At 37.9% G+C, this 13,429-nt stretch overlaps 1 protein-coding gene and 1 long non-coding RNA gene across 12 annotated transcripts in view; one reads left to right on the top strand and one right to left on the bottom strand.

The window, feature by feature from the left end:
- Positions 1-5,475, top strand: part of NR3C1 (nuclear receptor subfamily 3 group C member 1) — a 131,036-nt gene extending 125,561 nt beyond the window's left edge. For 7 of the 11 annotated variants that reach the window (XM_073802650.1, XM_073802648.1, XM_073802651.1 and 4 more), the window contains exons 8-9: positions 586-743; positions 1,319-5,475. In XM_073802650.1, the coding sequence (XP_073658751.1) occupies positions 586-743; positions 1,319-1,471 (311 nt within the window). In that variant the 3' untranslated portion in view covers positions 1,472-5,475. The remainder of the gene's footprint in view (positions 1-585; positions 744-1,318) is intronic. The other 4 variants (XR_012330897.1, XR_012330898.1, XM_073802652.1 and 1 more) reach the window with 4 other exon arrangements.
- Positions 1-13,429, bottom strand: part of LOC141278335 (uncharacterized) — a 50,335-nt gene that overhangs the window by 24,554 nt on the left and 12,352 nt on the right. The window lies entirely within an intron of this gene.

Here is a 13,429-nt window from a genome sequence, read left to right as displayed (position 1 = left end):
TTCTATATTTCTGTACATAAGGAAAGGCAGATATTTGCTCCCCAGTAAGGCATATATATAAGCCACATAAAAAATCAAGTTTCTTTTTAGATTGGAATTGTACCAACTCAGTATGTTAACACAGTGATTAATAAAATGTATTTCATGCTGATTTTAAGGTCCTAATTGACTGGTGATATCACAGATATTCCAAGATGTAATTGGAAGAATAAACACTGTTTTGTTGAAACTGTCTATGTCTGTACTAGAATTAAACTCAAGGGCAGAATGACAGTCAGTGTATTATTCATTTGGTCTTCAAATTAGCTTTGTGAACTAGGGGGGAAGGTGTTGACCATCTCCATTCATAGATGAGAAACAAAGTGATAAACCCAAAGTTAAGTCTTCCAATTTTCTATTATCCCATATTCTCTCATGGCTGTATTTTCATAATCCTTCGAAAATGCTTATGTTTTAATGGAGTGCATTAAGAACAGATAGACTGTGTAAACCATGAACTGTGCTACTACTAATAAATGCCCTACTTGCATAAATGAAAAGTTATCACAAGAAAATTCTTTAATTGCTTACATCTTAACCTTTTAGTTCCTAAGGAAGGTTTGAAGAGTCAAGAGCTATTTGATGAAATTAGAATGACCTACATCAAAGAGCTAGGAAAAGCCATTGTCAAGAGGGAAGGAAACTCCAGTCAGAACTGGCAGCGGTTTTACCAACTGACAAAACTCTTGGACTCCATGCATGATGTAAGTGTCAAACAAAAATCCAAATATCAAAAGAGACATAAAGTATGTCCTGATTAGTGTATATAATTGTATACCACTAGTTGTTGGGGTTTTCTTTTTTTTTCCCATTTATCGATTTTCGTGATGGTTCGATTTCAACCTATAAAGTTCAGTTTGGCACACATTTCTCCTAAGGCCAATTATGAAATACTGTTTCATCTAATTATGTGCATCTAACATCATGATGCTAGTACAGAATTTAACAGCACTATTTTTTTTAAAGGTAGAATTCCTTATTTTTGTATGAATTTATCCAGTAAGTTCGAATGTGTCCTTCATATACTATGGTACTGCAATTCTTCACGAAATACTTAATTCCATATAATTCTATATACAATTAAAGAAATTCAAAGATATTTGGTACCTGAGTGCTCATTTTATTTAGGTAAACTTCTTTTTCACCTGGGGAATTCCAGCAGAGATTGGTATATTCTAAGTCAGAAATTAAAAAAAAAAAAAAAGAGGCCAACAACAAGCATGAGATATCCCTACTGCTAATTTTTTAAGACTGTTCATTACTATATATTCTCTTGCAGGTGGTTGAAAATCTCCTTAACTATTGCTTCCAAACATTTTTGGATAAGACCATGAGTATTGAATTCCCAGAGATGTTAGCTGAAATCATCACCAATCAGATACCAAAATATTCAAGTGGAAATATCAAAAAACTTCTGTTTCATCAAAAGTGACTGCCTTAATAAGAAAGGTTGCCTTAAAGAAAGTTGAATTTATAGCTTTTATTGTACACACTGTCAATCTGTCCTGTAGCAGTTTTTTCTTTTTTGTTTTTGTCTGGTTTTGGTTTTTGTTTTGTTTTAAATACGCACTACATGTGGTTTATAGAGGGCCAAGACTTGGCAACAGAAGCAGTTGAGCCATCACTTTTCAGTGATGGGAAAAGTAGAAAGTGATAGTTGGTGGATCCCAGAAATTAGAAACAATAACATGGGGGTAAGCTCCACTTTCAGAGAAGGGTGGCACCTAAACCACCAGTGCCTGAAGTCTGCGTGATGAACTTTCTGCTCATACTTTTCACAGTTGGCTGGACAGAATTTCCTAGACTTTTTGTTGGTGTACTTTCCCCTGTATAGTTAGGATAGCACTTTTTGATTTATGCATGGAAACCTGAAAAAAGTTTACAAGTGTATATCAGAAAAGGGAAGTTGTGCCTTTTATAGCTATTACTGTCTGGTTTTAACAATTTCCTTTATATTCAGTGAACTATGCTTGCTCATTTTTTCTTACATAATTTTTGTATTCAAGTTATTGTACAGCTGTTTAAGATGGGCAGCTAGTTCATAGCTTTCCTAAATAAACTCTAAACATTAATCTTCTGTGTGAAAATGGGTTGGTGCTTCTAACCTGATGGCACTTAGCTATCAGAAGACCACAAAAATTGACTCAAATCTCCAGTTTTCTTGTCAAAAAAGCTCATATTTTGTACATATCTGCTTCAGTGGAGAATTATATAGATTGTGCAAATTAACCGTCCTAACTGGTGTAGAGCACCTAGTCCAGTGACCTGCTGGGTAAACCATGGATTACAAAAGACTAATTAAAAAAAATTTAAAAATAAAAAAAACTACCAAGAGGCCCTGTTTGTACCTAACGCCCTATCTCTGCAGCGGTTAGATGGCAAGAAAGTTGGTAAACTGTCTTTCAGGACCTTTTGTTGTAGTTCGTATAACTTCTTAAAAGTTATGATTCCAGATAACCGGCTGAAACACAGCTGAGAAGATTTTAATCTGTCCAAGTAATTCCTCCCACTAAACTTTACGCCCCCCCGCCCCAAAATCTGTAATATGGCAAAAGTGGCTAGACACCCATTTTCACATTCCCATTTGTCACCAATTGGTCTTTCTTTCCTGGGGGTACAGGAAAGCTCAGCTACTGATTTTTCTGATTTAGGACTATATGTCAGACTTCCGTGTTCGTAAAACTATACATCCCTTACATCCTTATGTGTGCCATGGAGTTCAACAAAAGTCATGTGAATTTCTCCTCCTCACTGTTGAGAATAATTATCATTTTAAACAAGATAGAAGCTGTAGTAGCCCTTTCTGTGTGCACCTTACCAACTTTCTGTAAACTCAAAACTTGTATTTACTAAGCCACAAGAAATTTGATTTCTATTCAAGGTGGCCAAATTATTTGTGTAATAGAAAACTGAAAATCTAATATTAAAAATATGAAACTTCTAATATATTTTTATATTTAGTTATAGTTTCAGATATATATCATATTGGTATTCACTAATCTGGGAAGGGAAGGGCTACTGCAGCTTTACATGCAATTTATTAAAATGATTGTAAAATAGCTTGTATAGTGTAAAATAAGGATGATTTTTAGATGAGATTGTTTTATCATGACATGTTATATATTTTTTGTAGGGGTCAAAGAAATGTTGACGGATAAACCTCTATGATTTATAATGTGTGCGAGCATTCATACAGGCAGCAGTGGGCTCAGAAACCAAACAGGTCTGCTCTAGAGGAAGAGGGAAATGGAGACTGGCCCTGTGTGCTGTGAAGGTTCGCGAGGCTCCATCCCATTGAGGTCAGAGAGGAAGTAACCCTCTGCCTCCCAGAATGGCCACCCTTCTCATTCCAACAGTGAGTCTGTCCGCGCAGGTTTAGTTTACTGAACCTCCCCTTGCGCTAAAGTGTGTAATCAGGGGACAGAAAGGCGGTGCTTACACACCTACAGGCACCATCACGTATAGCCTCTCCAACAGTTTAATAAAAACAGAGGCTTTAGAAGTTTGGCAATAATACGCATAGAGGTACCAGCAATATGTAAATAGTGCAGAATCTCATAGGTTGCCAATAATACACTAATTCCTTTCTTTCCTTACAAGAGTTCATTTCCAAATGAGGACATGTTTATGTTTTCTTTGAATGCTTTTTGAATGTTCTTACTTTTCGGTATTTTAGAGAAATTATTTAATAAAAAATGTAATCATTTGCTTTTTGAATGCTCTCTAAAAGGGGCTATTCCTTTGTAATTGTTTAAATTGATCTCAAAGTATTTTAAAATGGTTTGTAACCCAGCTGGATGTGAAATTTTTGGTGCCTAAGAAATACCGCTTGAATATTATCATCAGCGACAGTGTTACGTTTCAGAAAGAGCTTCTGAAAGATAAATTATTATTCATTTATAGAACGCTGCAGAAAGCACATCACACGGGAATCTGGACTTTAGCCCCAACGACCTTGGCTCCCCCAAAATAGAGCTCAGTGAATAAAAGATATGTGCACTTTGTGGTTAAAAGGAAATGGACTGACACTCATAAAACTATAGGAGGCTGTACATTAAATGGAAAAAGAAGCTGTGACAATTTAGGATATGTGGGAAAGAAGAAATTTACCTGAATTATGTGTGAGTATAATTATGGATTTAAGTGAAGAAAGCTATGGTGCTATTTGAAAGCAGCTTCATCTTCTATGTATGTGGTATCTTGCCATCCCAAGCTGTTGACGTTTGTAGTAATTTCAGCGAAAGGTGACGTGCCTAGGTGACTCACAACAAATCTTGAAAAGTATTTTTAATTACTGGTGGAAAAAAATGACCCTCTCTATATTTTTAGGCCTTGCTATGGGATACTATACAAGTGCTTTGGGATATGTATACCCAACTGTCTAAAACTATGAGGGAACCCTAAAAGAGCACCTTCCTTCTCCTGGGGAAAAAAAAAAAAGACACCCCAAAAGGAAAACTAGCATGATTAGTGTTTATGAAGAGCTTAATATTTAGCACAGGATGAGCTCTGGATATGCATATAAAGGAAAGCCAGCCTCACTTCAGAACTGGGGGATGGGAGAATGAGCAATTCCAATTTCACTTATCTATCTACACAACCTATTATCGTTAAGTCTTATCATTTTAGTTCTCTGTTAAATATCCTAAAAGTACATCACCATGAGATAAACAATATTATTATACTTTGATCTGATAGAAGTCAAGAACTGTGGCAGCCCTCAGTGAGATTTTGATCTTGGTGGATCACCCAAAAGACTGTAGCTGTAGAAGAAAGTGTTTTTCTGTACCTGGTTTGAGAATTGGAAGAGAAAATAAGAGTGTAAGGAGGACATGTTAACCACTTGGAATGGAAGTTCATCGTTTTCAGTCAGCCTGGTCCACCAAGGATTAGTTACCAGGTTTTTGGGAAAGGATTACCTTCTCTCTAGAAAATGCCTGAAAGAAGGATTTTATTTTCTGATGAAAGGCTGTATGAAAATACCCTCCTCGAATAACTTGCTTAACTACACATAGATTCAAGTGTGTCAATATTCTATTTTGTATATTAAACAAATGCTATATAATGGGGACAAATCTATATTATACTGTGTATGGCATTATTAAGAAGCTTTTTCATTATTTTTTATCACAGTAATTTTAAAATGTGTAAAAATTAAAACCAGTGACTCCTGTTTAAAAATAAAAGTTGTAGTTTTTTATTCATGCTGAATAATAATCTGTAGTTTAAAAAAAAAAGTGTCTTTTTACCTACGCAGTGAAATGTCAGATTGTAAAATCTTGTGTGGAAATGTTTAACTTTTATTTTTCATTTAAATTTGCTGTTCTGGTATTACCAAACCACACATTTGTACTGAATTGGCAGTAAATGTTAGTTAGCCATTTACAGCAATGCCAAATATGGAGAAACATAATAAAAAAAAAATCTGCTTTTTCATTATATGACTCCAACATGCTTTTGTAGAACTCATGCAGTTCCAATTTTCCTGCTTTTTTCCTCCCTCTTCTACTGAAGGTGGAGTTACCACTTCAGGAAGCTTAAGATGCTAAAGTGGACATTTAAATGTCAGTGTGGCAATGGTTACACGCTAATATGGCAGAAATTCAAAATGAGCTTAACCCTGGCTTCAAAGACCCGAAGACTGTCCCATCCATGCCTCAAACGGTCATGTACCAACTACTGTTAAGGGAAGGAAGAACTCACTCACTCCTAAGCCTTGAACTATAACAGTCTTTCTTTATCATGAAAACTGATATTTTATGTAAATAAATGTATTATCTAGTCAAAATTCTTATCTTAATTTCAAATCAGCTCTTTCTTCAGAAAAGGACATAAACATTTAGTAAATATAGCAATCTATATAGTATTTCCAAAAGCATATTGTGTTCAGGTCATATCCATGAACTGGATGATCTAACAAACTTTCCTATCAATACTCTTCTCTCCACAAGTGACCTCCATCCCTAAGGAAAGGGTATTATGATTTTAAAACCAAGTTTGCCTTACCCGTCATATGTGCACCAAGTATTTGCTACGTACCCACTATATGATAAATACTGAAGCTAGAATATGAACAAGAGAAATACTATTGCTACCCTCAGTCACTTGCAAAAGTGTAAACAAACCTCCTTTCCCAGTGTCTTAAGGTACAATGCAGAAGTGCCAGATGATATGGCACCAGTATGTATACACATTATTGCTTTACCATTCACTTCAAGTATTAGCCTTACATTTGTAGAACACTTGCACATACATTATACTAGTTAATCCTCGCCTACCCAATAAATGAATGAAATAAAAACAAATTCTGAGGAAGACATTAACTCTGTTTTATAAAAAAGGGGAAAAGCTCAGAGTTTAAACTGATTCATACCTGCTAACTCCCATCTTATTGAAGTTTGAATGAAAAATCTTTGTAATGAGGCCACATTTATCACATGTCAGAGAACATGCCTCTAGTCTACAAGCTCCCAGGGAACTGGTGTTGCTTTTCTGTTGTTAAACTAAGCTAGTGTTTCACATTTGCTGAGCACTTACTTTGTGCCAGGCATCATGTTTCAATATATTATCTCATTTAAACTTAGCAACCCTATAAAGTGCTACTATAAAGTATACTATTAACCTCATTGTATTTATATGAGGAGACTGTGGCTTAAACAACTAACTTGCCTAGGTCACAAAGCTTGGAGTGGTTAAGTACGACTTTTTTTTTTTTTTAAACAAACACTGGGCATCTGGCTCAAAAGTCCATGTTCTTAAGCACTACTGAGAAATTATTAATACAAAGCTCCTAACTAGATTAAATGAACCTATATTGACCATTCTATATCAGCCTTTTGACATCATCTCATTTAATCTAATCATTTTTACTACCATATCAATTTGGACTTAGACATTTAACAATGATAATTCCTTCTCTTAAAAACATGTGTCCTGGGCTTCCCTGGTGGCACAGTGGTTAAGAATCTGCCTGCCGATGCTGGGGACACAGGTTTGAGCCCTGGTCTGGGAAGATCCCACATGTCGTGGGGCAACTAAGCCTGTGTGCCACAACTACTGAGCCTGCGCTCTAGACCCCGCGAGCCACAACTACTGAAGCCTGCGCGCCTAGAGCCCGTGCCCCACAACAAAGAGAAGCCACCGCAGTGAGAAGCCCGTGCACAGCAACAAAGGAGCGCCCGCTCGCCACAACTAGAGAAAGCCCATGTGCAGCAACGAAGACCCAACGCAGTCATAAATAAATAAATAAGTTTATTTTTAAATAAACGTGTCCTATCCCTTGGGGATGTTGATGGTAAAAACAGCTGCTCAGAGATGCAATACCCTTTGGTTTGTCAAATATACAAGGAACCTGTCTCACTAACACCTAAAGGAAAATCAACAAACTTATTTCTTCAAGCTATATAGGGCACATAGGCTACACTCAAAGTGAGGAAGACAGTTGTTTTTAAATGAAAATTGATGCAAAGTTTATTCTTAGTTTGGCAAGTAAGAGCCTGATTTTGGGTGCTGAAAATACAGAGGCATTTACACTAGTTGAATATGTTTTTAGACCTTCAGCTAATCTCTATTAACTGGCAGTAAGTGGCTCTTAAGAGCATTAGTAACTAAAGGGGTCTCCTTTTTTTTTTTTAATCAAGCTTCTGTTTCCCAGTTAAAATGAAAAAAAAAAGCATTTTGCTAGGGAAACATTTTTTACTTTATTCGGTTACAGACATGCTAATCTCACAATAGTTCATACAGACCAGGGATCCCCAACCCCCAGGCCATGGACTGATAGTCCGCGTTAGGAACCGGACAGCAGGAGGTGAGCGACAGCAGGCAAGGTGAGCGAGAGCGGGCGAACAAGCGAAGCTGCTTCTGCTGCTCCTCATTGCTCCCCATATCACTCTCACTACCTCCTGAACCTAACCCCCCTCCCAGGTCTGTGGAAAAATGGTCTTCCACAAAACCGGTCCCTGGTGCCAAAAAGGTTGGGGACCACTGATATAGACCACATCAGAAACCAAAAAAACTTTCCTAACTCTATCCAGCCCACTTGAATAAAAAGTTTATACTGTTCACCTTCTATACCCTCTCCATAAATAGTCAATAGAATAATATGTGTACACAATGTAAATATGCCATAGCTTTTCTATTAATGTGGCATGGTCTTGGAAAGTACTGTCTTTGAGTATACATGGGATTATACTGGAAATAAGAATCTAGATCATCCAAAGCCATTAGGGTTGTTTGCTAGCATTACAAGGAACGGAGATAAAAATAAAACTCTTGGCAGAGGGGAAGATGGTGCAAGAGTAAGGCGCAGAGATCACCTTCCTCCCCACAGATACACCAGAAATACATCTACACGTGGAACAACTCCTACAGAACACCTACTGAACGTTGGCAGAGACCTCAGACCTCCCAAAAGGAGAGGGGATTAAGAGCGCTGCTTAAAAGAGCTCCAGAGACGGATGCGAGCCGTGGCTAACAGCGCAGACCCCAGAGACGGGCATGAGACACTAAGGCTGCTGCTACCACCACCACCAAGAAGCCTGTGTGCGAGCACAGGTCACTATCCACACCCCACTTCCGGGGAGCCTGTGCAGCCCACCACTGCCAGGGTCCCAGGATCCAGGGACAGCTTCCCCGGGAGAACGCACAGCGCGCCTCAGGCTGCTGCAACGTCACGCCGGCCTCTGCCGCTGCAGGCTCACCCCGCACTCCGTGCCCCTTCCTCCCACCCGGCCTGAGTGAGCCAGAGTCCCCGAAGCAGCTGCTCCTTTAACCCCGTCCTGTCTGAGCGACGAACAGACGCCCTCTTGCAACCTACATGCAGAGGCGGGGCCAACTCCAAAGCTGAACCCTGGGAGCTGTGCGAACAAAGAAGAGAAAGGAAAATCCCTTTCTCCCAGCCTCAGGAGCAGCGGATTAAACCTCCACAATCAACTTGATGTACCCTGCATCTGTGGAATACCTGAATAGACAACGAATCAGCCCACATTGAGGAGGTGGACTTTGAGAGCAAGATTTATGATTTTTTCCCCTTTTCCTCTTTTTGTGAGTGTGTATGTGTATGTTTCTGTGTGAGATTTTGTCTGTATAGCCTTGCTTTCACAATTTGTCCTAGGGTTCCATCTGTCCATTTTTTGTGTTTTTTTTTTACTTTAAAAAAATTTTTTTTCTTAAAAATTTTTTATTTTAATAACTTTATTTTATCTTACTTTACTTTATTTTAATTTTACCGTCTTTCTTCCTACTTTTTCTTCCTTTTATTCTGAGCCATGTGGATGAAAGGCTCCTGGTGCTGCAGCCAGGAGTCAGTGCTGTGCCTCTGAGGTGGGAGAGCCAACTTCAGGACACTGCTCCACAAGAGACCTCCAAGCTCCACATAATATCAAATGGGAAAATCTCCCAGAGATCTCCATCTCAACACCAGCACCCAGCTTCACTCAACGACCAGCAAGCTACAGTGCTGGACACCCTATGCCAAACAACTAGCAAGACAGGAACACAACCCCACCCATTAGCAGAGAGGCTGCCTAAAATCATAAGTCCACAGACACCCCAAAACACACCACCATACGTGGACCTGCCCACCAAAAAGACAAGATCCAGCCTCAACCACCAAGAACGCAGGCACTAGTCCCCTCCACCAGGAAGCATACACAACCCACTGAACCAACGTTAGCCACTGGGGACAGACACCAAAAACAACGGGAACTACGAACGTGCAGCCTGCAAAAAGGAGACCCCAAACACAGTAAGATAAGCAAAATGAGAAGACAGAAAAACACACAGCAGAAGGAGCAAGATAAAAACCCACCAGACCTAACAAATGAAGAGGAAATAGGCAGTCTACCTGAAAAAGAATTCAGAATAATGATAGTAAAGATGACCCAAAATCTTGGAAATAGAATAGAGAAAATGCAAGAAACATTTAACAAGAACCTAGAATAACTAAAGATGAAACAAGCAACAATGAACAACACAATAAATGAAATTTAAAATACTCTAGATGGGATCAATAGCACAATAACTGAGGCAGAAGAACGGATAAGTGACCTGGAAGATAAAATAGTGGAAATAACTACTGCGGAGCAGAATAAAGAGAAAAGAATGAAAAGAACTGATGACAGTCTCCGACACCTCTGGGACAACATTAAATGCACCAACATTCGAATTATAGGAGTCCCAGAAGAAGAAGAGAAAAAGAAAGGGACTGGGAAAATATTTAAAGAGATTATAGTTAAAAACTTCCCTAATATGGGAAAGGAAATAGTTAATCAAGTCCAAGAAGCACAGAGAGTCCCATACAGGATAAATCCAAGGAGAAACACGGCAAGACACATATTAATCAAACTGTCAAAAATTAAATACAAAGAAAACACATTAAAAGCAGCAAGGGAAAAACAACAAATAACACACAAGGGAATCCCCATAAGGTTAACACCTGATCTTTCAGCAGAAACTCTGCAAGCCAGAAGGGACTGGCAGGACATATTTAAAGTGATGAAGGAAAAAAACCTACAACCAAGATTACTGTACCCAGCAAGGATCTCATTCAGATTTGATGGAGAAATTAAAACCTTTACAGACAAGGAAAAGCTGAGAGAGTTCAGCACCACCAAACCAGCTTTACAACAATGCTAAAGGAACTTCTCTAGGCAAGAAACACAAGAGAAGGAAAATACCTACAATAACGAACCCAAAACAATTAAGAAAATAGGAATAGGAACATACATATTGATAATTACCTTAAATGTAAATGGATTAAATGCTCCCACCAAAAGACACAGATTAGCTGAATGGATACAAAAACAAGACCCATATATATGCTGTCTACAAGAGACCCACTTCAGACCTAGAGACACATACAGACTGAAAGGGGATGGAAAAAGATATTCTATGAAAATGGAAACCAAAAGAAAGCTGGAGTAGCAATTCTCATCTCAGACAAAATAGACTTTAAAGTACGGACTATTAGAAGAGACAAAGAAGGACACTACATAATGATCAAGGGATCAATCCAAGAAGAAGATATAACAATTGTATATATTTATACATCCAACATAGGAGCACCTCAATACATAAGACAAATACTAACAGCCATAAAAGGGGAAATCGACAGTAACACATTCATAGTAGGGGACTTTAACACCCCACTTTCACCAATGGACAGATCATCCAAAATGAAAATAAATAAGGAAACACAAGCTTTAAATGATACATTAAACAAGATGGACTTAATTGATATTTATAGGACATTCCATCCAAAAACAACAGAATACACATTTTTCTCAAGTGCTCATGGAACATTCTCCAGGATAGATCATATCTTGGGTCACAAATCAAGCCTTGGTAAATTTAAGAAAACTGAAATTGTATCAGGTATCTTTTCCAACCACAACACTATGAGACTACGTATCAATTACAGGAAAAGATCTGTTAAAAATACAAACATATGGAGGCTAAACGATACACTACTTAATAACGAAGTGATCACTGAAGAAATCACAGAGGAAATCAAAAAGTACCTAGACAAATGACAATGGAGACACAACAACCCAAAATCTATGGGATGCTGCAAAAGCAGTTCTAAGAGGGAAGTTTATAGCAATACAATCCTACCTTAAGAAACAGGAAACATCTCGAATAAACAACCTAAACTTGCACCTAAAGCAATTAGAGAAAGAAGAACAAAAAAACCCCAAAGTTAGCAGAAGGAAACAAATCATAAAAATCAGATCAGAAATAAATGAAAAAGAAATGAAGGAAACGATAGCAAAGATCAATAAAACTAAAAGCTGGTTCTTTGAGAAGATAAACAAAATTGATAAACCATTAGCCAGACTCATCAAGAAAAAAAGGGAGAAGACTCAAATCAATAGAATTAGAAATGAAAAAGCAGAAGTAACAACTGACACTGCAGAAATACAAAAAATCATGAGAGATTACTACCGGCAACTCTATGCCAATAAAATGGACAACCTGGAAGAAATGGACAAATTCTTAGAAATGCACAACCTGCCAAGACTGAATCAGGAAGAAGTAGAAAATAAGAACAGAGCAATCACAAGCACTGAAATTGAAACTGTGATTAAAAATCTTCCAACAAACAAAAACCCAGGACCCGATGGCTTCACAGGCGAATTCTGTCAAACATTTAGAGAAGAGCTAACACCTATCCTTCTCAAACTCTTCCAAAATACAGCAGAGGGAGGAACACTCCCAAACTCATTCTACGAGGCCACCATCACCTTGATACCAAAACCAGACAAGGATGTCACAAAGCAAGAAAACTACAGGCCAATATCACTGATGAACATAGATGCAAATATCCTCAACAAAATACTAGCAAACAGAATCCAACAGCACATTAAAAGGATCATACACCATGATCAAGTGGGGTTTATTCCAGGAATGCAAGGGTTCTTCAATATATGCAAATAAATCAACGTGATACACCGTATTAACAGATTGAAGGAAAAAAACCATATGATCATCTCAATAGATGCAGAGAAAGCTTTCGACAAAATTCAACACCGATTTATGATAAAAAAGTAGGCATAGAGGGAACTTTCCTCAACATAATAAAGGCCACATATGACAAACCCACAGCCAACATCACCCTCAATGGTGAAAAACTGAAAGCATTTCCACTAAGATCAGGAACAAGACAAGGCTGCCCACTCTCACCAGTCTTATTCAACATAGTTTTGGAAGTTTTAGCCACAGCAATCAGAGAAGAAAAGGAAATAAAAGGAATCCAAATCAGAAAAGAAGTAAAGCTGTCACTGTTTGCAGATGACATGATACTATACATAGAGAATCCTAAAGATGCTACCAGAGAACTCCTAGAGCTAATCAATGAATTTGGTAAAGTTGCAGGATACAAAATTAATGCACAGAAATCTCTGGCATTACCATACACTATGATGAAAAATCTGAAAGTGTAATTAAGAAAACACTCCCATTTACCACTGCAACAAAAAGAATAAAATATCTAGGAATAAACCTACCTAAGGAGACAAAAGCCCTGAATGCGGAAAATTATAAGACACTGATGAAAGAAATTAAAGATGATACAAATAGATGGAGAGATATACCATGTCCTTGGATTGGAAGAGTGAACATTGTGAAAATGACTGTACTACCCAAAGCAATCTACAGAATCAATGCAATCCCTATCAAACTACCACTGGCATTTTTCACAGAATTAGAACAAAAAATTTCACAATTTGTATGGAAACACAAAAGACCCCGAATAGCCAAAGCAATCTTGAGAACAAAAAACGGAGCTGGAGGAATCAGGCTTCCTGACTTCAGGCTATACTACAAAGCTACCAATAATCAAGACAGTATGGCACTGGCACAGAAACAGAAATATAGATCAATGGAACAGGAT

Source organism: Tursiops truncatus, chromosome 3 (genome assembly GCF_011762595.2).
Source record: "Tursiops truncatus isolate mTurTru1 chromosome 3, mTurTru1.mat.Y, whole genome shotgun sequence".
Lineage (NCBI taxonomy): Eukaryota > Metazoa > Chordata > Mammalia > Artiodactyla > Delphinidae > Tursiops > Tursiops truncatus.
This window is presented reverse-complemented; position numbering and strand designations above follow the sequence as displayed.